Below are 10079 nucleotides of genomic sequence, written 5' to 3'. Positions count from 1 at the left end.
TAGGATGAAAGCAAAGACTAAACTCTAACTCCTTAACTGGGACCTAATCGGAAAACTCCAAAAAAAAAAAAAGAGCTCCCGTAGTAGAAGTAGTTTTCCTCCGTAGACTCTGCTTACTTACAGTTCAGAGAAAAGCCATGCAATTTCACATTTTCATACCTTAAACATTAGTTTCCCTAGAATTAAGTACTACTATACATCAGGCTCAGAGATGGAGTTGCCTTGATGACAAATCACTCCTTGACTTCATGAGGAAGAAGGAAATTTTGAAAAGTAAACAACGACCTTCAAGTATGTTAAGTGCCTTAAAATAAGTGACTTATGTGCTGTTGAGTAATGAGGTGGGGACCTCACATGAATAGCATAATTAAGAACATGAACTTGGGTCACACTGCTTGCATTCAGACCCCAGCTCTACTGCTCACAATGTTTGACACTGTGCAAAGTACAAACTTTCCTCTGTAAAATGAGAAGGATGTAGTATAGTACTGACCTCATGTGTTTGTAAGGATTAAAGAGCTTAATTCTTGTTAATTAATTAATTAGCTAACTGAATTTTTCTCTTGCCCTTCCTGCTCCTTGTAGAATACTTGCCTATGGATAATATGCACTAGATATTGATTTAATTTAATGTTTAACAAATATTAAAGCATCTACTATATGTAAAAGCATTATTTTAGATACAAAAAATATACAATATAGTTGAATGAATATATATAGCTTTTCTGCATGAAGCAAAGGAGTAATCATTGTAGATCACATAAGAATCACTTACCCAGGCACTGAACCTCCTTGGGAGTATTGTCTCCCTTTACTAGCCTTATTTAACATATGTAGTCACAGGCAGGTTACAAGGAACTAAATAATAGAGCTGTCAATAAAAATACAGCTGTGAGACAGTACCAGAATTTGAAGACATAGACTTTTTTAAAAAAGTATTTTTATTAGTTATTGATGGACCTTTATTTATTTATTTGCTTATATGTGGTGCTGAGAATTGAACCCAGTGCTCATACATGATAAACAAGTGCTCTACCACTGAGCCACAACCCCAGCCCCTGAAGACAGTCTTTTGATTCCAGAACTGCACTCTATAAAATGGCTCCTGATGACAAGGGAACAACTTTAACAAAGTCACTTCTCTGAAGGTATCTGTGTAGCAGCCAATCACATGCATGATTTCCTGAAGAAACGATGAACAGTTGCTGGGCATCTCCCTCAGTATGGTGAATGGCTTTACAAAGCATGTTGACCACTTAGAAGTTATGCCATTCCCATTAGAGATTAGATCACTTTCAGGGAAAATAATGGAGGTGAAGAGAGAAGAATGGGGAGAAAGGAGAAATTAGAGGAAGAGAAGGATAGAGGAATAGGAGAAGAAAAGGAAAGGCTAAATATGAACAAATCATAGAAGGTCAGTGCTGCAAGAACATTTGGTTTAGACTGTTTAAAATATGAAGAAACTGAGGCCCAAGGAAGGAAATAAGACCCAAGGAAGGAAATGACTCATCAAGAGTTACCTAGTGTTAGGTTTGGATGTGAAGTGTCCCCCAAAAGCTCATGTATAATACAATGCAAGAAGGCTTAGAGAAGAAATGATTGGGTTATGAGAACCTTAACCCCATCAGTGGATTAATCCCCTGATGGGATTAACTGAGTGGTAACTAAAGACAGGTAGGGTATGGCTAGAGTATGTGGGTAATTGCGGGGCATTCTTTGGGTATATATTTTATATCTGGTGAGTAGAGTCTCTGTCTCTGCTGCCTCATCATCATGTGAGCTGCTTCCCTCCACCACACTCTTCTGCCATGATGTTCAGCCTCACCTTGAGCCCCAAGGAATGGAGCCAGATGTCTTATAGGCAGAGACCTCTGAAACTGTGAGCCCTCAAATAAACTTTTCCTTCTCTAAAGTTGTTCTTTTCAGGTTTTTCAGTCACATCAGTGAAAAAGCTGACTAAAACACCTAAGAATTTAGTTAAACCGAGAAGGGTTTGGAACTATAGTGTTTAATATGGTAGCCTCTAGGCACTTGTAACTACGGAGCTCCTGAAATATGCCTAGTCTGAGTTGTGATATGCTGTAAGAGGAAAATATGTATTGGATTTCATATGGGGAAAATGTAAAACAAATCAGTAGTCTTTCATGTTGATTATAGGTTGAAATGATATTTTGGATACCTGATAATATTAAAATGAATTTTACCTGTTCAAAAAATGTGGCTATTAAGTTATTTTAATTTACATACATAGCTCTTATTTGTGGCTCACATATTTCTTTTGGACAACACTGGTCTGGAAATCTGATCTCTAGATGAGCATTCCTACTCTGTTTCCTAAAATCTCTTATTTATTTATTAATTATTATTATTATTATTATTATTATTATTATTATTATTGGTGGTGGTGCTGGAGATTGAACCCAAGGCCTTGGGCATGTGAGGCAAGCACTCAACCAACTGAACTATGTCCCCAGCCCCACCCCAAATCTCTTTAACAAGTCATTCATTTACCTGTGTCCCAGTTGCTGAGGGGAGATCCAGTTACAGTCTAGCTGGGGATAAGACCAAAAGACAGCAAGAGATTAACAGTGCTGGTGGTTAATCAGGTAAGTTCCATCTTATATACTGGTAGAATGGTGTTTTTAACCAGCCCTACTGTTGCCACTTTTTAAACTAACACTTCCTTTACTATTTTGAAACAAAGTTCCTAGATGATATAACCTAACTATACAATTTCAAGAAAATTAGTTCTTAACCATAAAAGAAAGAAAAATAAAAAATAAAAGAAATCCTTTATAAACTAGTAACATTATTTCAATATACTCTATAATGTAGATGTTTGCTGAGTGTGGTGGTGGCACACTATAATACCAGCAACTCAGGAGGCTGAGGCAGAAGGATTGCAAGTTCAGGGCCAGCCTCAGCAATTTGATGAGACCATATTTCAAAATAGATAGATAGATAAAAAGTCTGGGGTTGTGGGCTCAGTGGTAGAGCACCCCTGGGTTTAATTCCCAGTACAAGGATGTTTGGACCTATCCATGAGATCACTTTGAATGTGACAGTACAAATGCATTCTCTGCAGGGTGCCATTGTTGTTGGTGATGAAGTTCTCCAAAATGGTGAAGAGCTCTTAGCAAATTCATGAACATAACAGAGTAGTCTGCCTTCCATTCATATGGTAGTTATATTCCTTTAAAATTTGGCACATTTTACAAACCCATATAACTACTTTGTTTTTTATATGTAAAACAGCTGTAAGGATCCGATTATTAAAACCAGTTTTTCCACTTACATGAATGCTGAGTAGAACATTGTATGGGATTAGGACAGTTTTGTGATACTACCTTGCAATGTGCAAGACATCGACCTTCTCCCCCAACACTGCCATTTGACAACAAAGTTGCTCCTATACTTTTCCAAATTGCTCCGTAGGAAAGGTCCCATCCTGGTTGGGATCCCACTGTGTCAGCTGAAGACCCCTCCTTCCCTGTAGCCTCATCTTGGTCTGTTCTACTATCACCAGGCTCTAGCCGCCCCATCCTTCCCAATTTTCTTCACTAATTCCCTTCTCTAATTCCCTTCACTAATTGCCTGGGGAACTCTGCTTTGTGTCTGGACAACTCTTACTGAATTTTTTTTTTTTTTTTTTATTGGTTGTTCAAAACATTACTTACTGAACTTTTGGATCTCAGCATTCCCAGTCTAATTCTCCCTGTTTTGGTACTTTCCTGCAGTGGTACTCATCACAATTTGTGATTTATACCTGTTTCATTTTTGGTATGCCCCAAAATGTTTAATGCCTGCCTTGCTCAACTCTCAGCCCTGCAGACAGGACTGGCCAGCTCGTCCACCACTGGTCAGCTCCTACGGTGCCATCGAGACCGCCGGAACTCTGGGTGACAACAAACATTTCTTAAGCAGCTGAATGGAGCTGGGGTGGCGAGGCCGACCGGGAGAACCGTGTTCACCGAAGGCAAGGGCATGTCTAGTCCAAGCGAGGCTCGCGGGGACTAGCGTCCGCATACGCCCCCTTAGCCCTCGCCGCTCTGTGGGGCAACCATAGAGAGGCCGCGGGCGGAGCGAGCGGCCGGATGCGGTTACCATAGAGACGGCTGATTGACAGCCAGCGGAAGAGGAAGCCGCGGGCCGGCTGTGAGGTGGCAGCGGCTGCAGCGGCGGAGCAGGCACCTCGGCAGGCACTGGGGTCTGTTCCCACTTCTCGGCCCCTGCCCCCGTGGCGCGTGCGGGGCGCCGCCCCCCTCCGGGTCCCCACACCCGCCTGGGGCCTGTCAACCTCCACCCAGCCTCCGCCGCCCCCCGCCCTGCTGCAGAGGCCCCTCCCGTGGGGCTTGGCGTCCCTCGTCCCCGGCCGAGAACCGGCTGTGTACCCCTCTCCCGGCCGCGACCTTCCTCCACCCGCCCGGCTCCCAGAACAAACCAGCTGGACCCCCTCACTGCAGCCCCGCGGCGGAGGCGATTTATTTTTGATTTGAGACGAACGGCTGAGACGCGCCTTGGGTCTTCTTGCCGTGGTCGCCGCGGGCCGCCCCGTCGGAAGGCAGCCGAGCCTCTGCTGGCCCTTCCCTGGCCGCTGCTCGCCTCACGGTTTGCGTTTGATTGGCTTGGATTGGTCTCGGGGCCTCGGTAAAGCCAGGCAGCGGACCGCTTGTCCACGCGAGAGTGCAGCGGTGGGCCCTCAGGAAGGTGGGCGGCCCGGCCTCGCAGCAGCTGTGATGCCGAGAATACCCGGCAAGATGGCCTCATCAGCCCTTGCGCTTCGCTAAGGCCTCAGTGCTGAGTCACCGTGTCCAGCCACCTCATTTGGGTGGGCTGACCCTCCGGACGGGGTTACTGTGGCCATTGTGTTTGCTCAACAGTAGGGAGGGGGCAGAAGGAGGCTTTGGCTCCTTCCCTGGTGTCAGCAGTCCCTTTTGTATCTCAAATGGAAATGGTGCAGAGGCCAGGGAGTCTTCAGGAAAGGGTCACTGAGGCAGACTTCTCTGGCTGGGCCTTTGTTTTGATGGATTGTGTACTTTTCCCTAACTGCTTATCAGTTGTTACCAACTCTTGACTTGGGCCAGTCTACAGGCATGTCTAGTATTGTCCTTTTGGGGTTAGGTTTTGGCAGTATTGAAATTTGCTTCTTCCCCTTTCTACTGGGAGACAGATTGTCATTCTAGTCGTGAGTGAAATCATTTACATATGCATTGCTCTGGGGTAGATCCAGCACCTTGGTAGTTGAAGACCAAACCGGTGGCACAGTTTTCCTGGGGATGCTGAACCTGGAAGCCTACACACCTCGCTCTCTTGATGATCTCTTTGATCCTGGGTTTCCTGGCTAAAACTGTAGCCTGCTGGAGGCCTGTGCCTATCAACCTGTTGATCGTAGAGGCTGTGCCCCTGGGGCACCCACATGGCAGGGCTTGCCATCATGCGACTGAGCTCCCTGTTGGCTGTGCTCCGGCCAGCACTTCCCCTCATCCTAGGGCTATCTCTTGGATGTAGTCTGAGTCTCCTGCGGGTTTCCTGGATTCAGGGTGAGGGAGAAGATCCCTGTGTAGAGGCTGTGGGGGAGCCAGGAGGGCTGCACAATCCAGACTCAGGAGTTCAGCCTGACCAAAGCGATGAAGACTTCAAACCCCGGATTGTCCCCTACTACAGGGATCCCAACAAGCCCTACAAGAAGGTACTCAGGTGAGGATTATTTGTGTGTGCAGTTCCCCAACACTGGCCTTGGTCTTGGGCTGCTATGTAAGTCCTTGTCTCTGCTTCAGTGTGAGGTTCCTTGGAGCAATTCTTTGTCTTATTTTTCCCTCCTCAGGTCTTAGAATGTCTCACTATTGGTACTAAATTAGCGTCCACTGATTTGAACAGGAGAGAAGTTGCACAACTGCTCTAATCCCCCCGAGTAGACCCCCTCATCCAATTAATCAAGTGTCAGTGAATGCTCACTCTAGGAGTTAATTGATAATGATGAGGAAAGAAGTCTCTCTCTTCTCTTTCCTCAACCCCAACTCACTCATTCCTAGGGGTATCCCTAGACGGTGAAGAGTTGACCCCTGCTTGCTGGTCTCTCCACAGGACACGGTACATCCAGACAGAGCTGGGCTCTCGTGAGCGGTTGCTGGTGGCTGTCCTGACATCCCGAGCCACACTGTCCACTCTGGCCGTGGCTGTTAACCGCACAGTGGCCCACCACTTCCCTCGGTTACTGTACTTCACGGGTCAGCGAGGGGCCCGGGCACCTGCAGGGATGCAGGTGGTATCTCATGGGGACGAGCGGCCTGCCTGGCTCATGTCAGAGACCCTACGCCACCTTCACACACACTTTGGGGCTGACTACGACTGGTTCTTCATCATGCAGGATGACACCTATGTGCAGGCCCCCCGCCTGGCAGCGCTTGCTGGCCACCTCAGCATCAACCAAGACCTATACTTGGGCCGGGCAGAGGAGTTCATTGGCGCAGGCGAGCAGGCCCGGTACTGCCATGGGGGTTTTGGCTACCTGTTGTCACGGAGTCTCCTGCTTCGCCTGCGACCACATCTGGATGGCTGCCGAGGAGACATCCTAAGTGCCCGACCTGATGAGTGGCTTGGCCGCTGCCTCATCGACTCTCTGGGTGTCGGCTGTGTCTCGCAACACCAGGTGACGGCTCTTTCAAGTCAGTCCTAGTCCCTAATGAGTTGGTGGCAACAGAGTGATTGCTCTCCAGGCTAGGTGTTAGAGGCCCTCATTTTGTCCTTGCCAGTCACTGGCCTTTCCCTTCAGCACTCTCTTGCTCACCCTTGGCATTGTTAAGATCCTGGAGCCATCAGAAGTGCATTTTGTCAGGAATCCCTGGGAAAAAAAGGGGCCCCAACTCACCAATCCTCCCCATCTGCCTGTCTCCCAACACACACACTACAGTTAGGGACAATGTGGGAATGTCCTAAAGGTGGCCATGCTACAGAGAAGAGCCATGACCCCTTTTCCAGTGCAGAGAGCAGTGCTGTCTTACTGGAGAAGGGCAGAAGACCCCAGAGGCAGGTCATCCTTCAAGGCAAAATATTGGCAGAATTTTCTGTCTTGTGGCTTTTATTCCCTTGAAGAACAGTGGGATTGTTTCTGGAAGAAGGTGTCCCTAGTTGTCCACTTGCTTTCTGATTCCCAATGTGGGCAGAGAGAGTAAGAACTGAGGTCAGGGGATCCACTGAAGGACCCCCGCTTCAGCCTGCTCTAAAGCATCTGCAGTAAAGGTGTGAATGCTGAGTGGCAAAGGGTGCTTTGGGACAGGCAGGCTTTGAATGCCGTGTTGATCAGTCTGATTGGTCCCTCTAGGGTCAGCAGTATCGCTCCTTTGAACTGGCCAAGAATAGGGACCCCGAGAAGGAGGGGAGCTTGGCTTTCCTGAGTGCCTTTGCTGTGCACCCTGTCTCCGAGGGCACCCTCATGTACCGGCTCCACAAACGCTTCAGTGCTCTGGAGTTGGAGCAGGCTTATAGTGAAATAGAGCAACTGCAGGTAAGCTGAGGAACAGCAGGGAGTCCCAAGGACAATAGCTGGAGGGTCTGAGGGAACCAGAGGTATCCAGGCTTACTGAGAGTTGGCAGCTGAATGGGGGCTGGGCCGGGCCACATTTGATGGTGAGGTGGCAAGGGCTGATTTTGCCTAAGTTTAAAACAATGACAGAGACAGGGGTCCTTGGGGGTTCAAGGCAATCATAGGGTAAGCTTCTGCAACAACTTGGATAAGGTGATCTCAGGATCAGGCAGAACCATTAGCTCCTCTCCACCAAAGAGGCAAAAACCCAGAAGTTCCTGAACCTCTAAAAGTGCCCACAGAAAAATCCAGGGCTAAAAAGGAGAGGGATTCTCTAGTTGAATGTGGGGTCGTTAGAAGTGGGGTATAGGTGAGAAAGAGTTTAGTCATAGAGAGGTGGTGAGTCCTCCAGGCATGGGATAGAAAGGTTGTCAAGCTTTTGCATTTTGAGATGCTTTGGCCTGTGCAAAGCACACATTCTGCCTCCTCACAGCAGTTGTATAAGGTGGGTATCATTTATATTCCCTTTCACTTTGTACCTAGAGAATGTTATATGCCAGGGATTAGGTGACTACCAGAGCTCAGCTGTTGGAATCCTAGAGCCAGGCAGCTGGTGCCGGGTAGGATCCTGGAGCTGACACTAACTTGAGGTCTCTTCCCTCCAACCTAGGCTCAGATCCGGAACCTGACAGCGCTGACCCCTGAGGGGGAGGCAGGGCTGAGCTGGCCCATTGGGCTCCCAGCCCCTTTCACACCACACTCTCGTTTTGAGGTGCTGGGCTGGGACTACTTCACAGAGCAGCATACCTTCTCCTGTGCAGATGGGGCTCCCAAGTGCCCGCTGCAGGGGGCTAGCAGGGCTGACGTGGGTGATGCTGTGGACACTGCTCTGGAGCAGCTCAATCGGCGCTATCAGCCCCGCCTGCGCTTCCAGAAGCAGCGGCTGCTCAATGGCTACCGGCGCTTCGACCCAGCACGGGGCATGGAGTACACGCTGGACTTGCTGTTGGAAGCTGTGACTCAGCGGGGACACCGACGGGCCCTGGCTCGCAGGGTCAGCTTACTGCGGCCACTAAGCCGGGTGGAAATCCTGCCTATGCCCTATGTCACTGAGGCTACCCGCGTGCAGTTGGTGCTGCCACTCCTGGTGGCTGAAGCTGCTGCGGCCCCTGCTTTCCTCGAGGCCTTTGCAGCCAATGTTCTGGAGCCTCGAGAGCATGCACTGCTCACCCTGTTGCTGGTCTACGGGCCCCGGGAAGGTGGTCGTGGGGCCCCAGATCCATTTTTGGGAGTGAAGGCTGCGGCTGCTGAGTTAGAGCGACGGCATCCTGGGTCGAGGCTGGCCTGGCTAGCTGTGCGAGCAGAGGCCCCTTCCCAGGTGCGACTCATGGACGTGGTCTCCAAGAAGCACCCTGTGGACACTCTTTTCTTCCTCACCACTGTGTGGACGAGGCCTAGTCCTGAAGTCCTCAATCGCTGCCGCATGAATGCCATCTCTGGCTGGCAGGCCTTCTTTCCAGTCCATTTCCAGGAGTTCAACCCCGCCTTGTCACCACAGAGATCACCCCCAGGACCCCCAGGGGCTGGCCCTGATCCCCCATCCCCTCCTGGTGCAGATCCTTCCCGGGGGTCTTCCATCGGGGGCAGATTTGACCGGCAGGCATCTGCAGAGGGCTGCTTCTACAATGCCGACTACCTGGCAGCCCGCGCCCGTTTAGCTGGTGAACTGGCAGGCCAGGAAGAGGAGGAAGCCCTGGAGGGGCTGGAGGTGATGGACGTTTTCCTCCGGTTCTCAGGGCTCCACCTCTTTCGAGCCGTAGAGCCAGGGCTGGTGCAGAAGTTCTCTCTGCGGGACTGCAGCCCACGGCTCAGCGAAGAACTCTACCACCGCTGCCGCCTCAGCAACCTGGAGGGGCTGGGGGGCCGTGCCCAGCTGGCCATGGCTCTGTTTGAGCAGGAGCAAGCCAACAGCACTTAGCACTCCCTCCTGGGGCCCTGCCCTCCCTACATTTCCCATGCCTGCTTTAGTCCCAGGCAAGGCAAGGCAAGGTGATGGACAGATGGAGGGCTTGTTACTGTATTTTTTAAAATAAGAAAATGTTATTAAAAGTGTCTTCTGCTAAACTGTTTTTAGGTCTAGGGAAGATGGAGTAAGAAGAATCTGAGGGAAAGGTGTGAGGCGTTTGTCTGGAGGCACCCATTGCCTCTCCCACCCCATTTTCCATCTCTCCCTAGTGCCCAATGACCACACAGTGCTGTCAGGTGAATGACCTTTAATCCAGTCCTCCCTGCCCCACAAGGCGGCAGAGGGGTGAGGCCAGAGCCCAGGGCCAAGTGCTGGTCCAAAGTGGTGCTCGTTCGCGGGCTCCTAGGTGTTGCGCACAACCAGCGACTGCTCCAGCTCCTGCCTGCGCTGCTGGATCTTTAGAGGAGGTGGGAGCAGGAGCAGGGTTACAGTGCTCCTGGTGAGTGATCAGAACAGCCTACCTACCCAGCACCCTGCCCTGGAAGAGAGTCTGGGACAGGGAGGCCATTGCATGGTGGTGGTGCGGGGGGG

At 50.0% G+C, this 10079-nt stretch overlaps 2 protein-coding genes across 5 annotated transcripts in view; one reads left to right on the top strand and one right to left on the bottom strand.

Moving 5' to 3' along the window:
- The first annotated feature begins 4122 nt into the window (after window positions 1-4122).
- Window positions 4123-9646, top strand: Chpf2 (chondroitin polymerizing factor 2). 3 transcript variants are annotated; one of them, XM_048786693.1, is made up of 5 exons: window positions 4159-4207; window positions 5225-5697; window positions 6085-6649; window positions 7322-7504; window positions 8193-9646. In XM_048786693.1, the coding sequence occupies exons 2-5, from the start codon at window positions 5417-5419 to the stop codon at window positions 9498-9500; spliced, it is 2337 nt and encodes a 778-aa protein (XP_048642650.1). In that variant the 5' UTR covers window positions 4159-4207; window positions 5225-5416; the 3' UTR covers window positions 9501-9646. The 3 variants fall into 3 exon arrangements, with proteins under 3 accessions (XP_048642651.1, XP_015349140.1, XP_048642650.1); XM_015493654.2 differs by having other exon boundaries at window positions 4125-5697; XM_048786694.1 differs by lacking the exon at window positions 7322-7504 and having other exon boundaries at window positions 4123-5697.
- A 134-nt stretch (window positions 9647-9780) lies between these two features.
- The window catches only part of Smarcd3 (SWI/SNF related, matrix associated, actin dependent regulator of chromatin, subfamily d, member 3), a 30691-nt gene continuing 30392 nt past the window's right edge, over window positions 9781-10079 (bottom strand). For both annotated transcript variants that reach the window (XM_048786695.1, XM_015493656.2), the window contains exon 12: window positions 9781-9944. In XM_048786695.1, coding sequence (XP_048642652.1) covers window positions 9891-9944 — 54 coding nt within the window. In that variant the 3' untranslated portion in view covers window positions 9781-9890. The remainder of the gene's footprint in view (window positions 9945-10079) is intronic.

The sequence above is a fragment of the Marmota marmota genome, unplaced genomic scaffold (assembly GCF_001458135.2).
Source record: "Marmota marmota marmota unplaced genomic scaffold, marMar, whole genome shotgun sequence".
NCBI classification, from domain to species: Eukaryota; Metazoa; Chordata; class Mammalia; order Rodentia; family Sciuridae; genus Marmota; species Marmota marmota.
Note: the sequence above shows the minus strand (reverse complement) of the source record. Positions and strands in the feature narration are given on the sequence as shown.

Bases quoted from the DNA above. Each gene is read 5' to 3' on its own strand.
- Chpf2 (XM_015493654.2), top strand. From the start codon at position 5,417: ATGGCAGGGCTTGCCATCATGCGACTGAGCTCCCTGTTGGCTGTGCTC. The intron at 5,698-6,084 runs GTGAGGATTATT...GTCTCTCCACAG, and splicing joins CCCTACAAGAAGGTACTCAG to GACACGGTACATCCAGACAG. The intron at 6,650-7,321 runs GTGACGGCTCTT...TGGTCCCTCTAG, and splicing joins GCTGTGTCTCGCAACACCAG to GGTCAGCAGTATCGCTCCTT.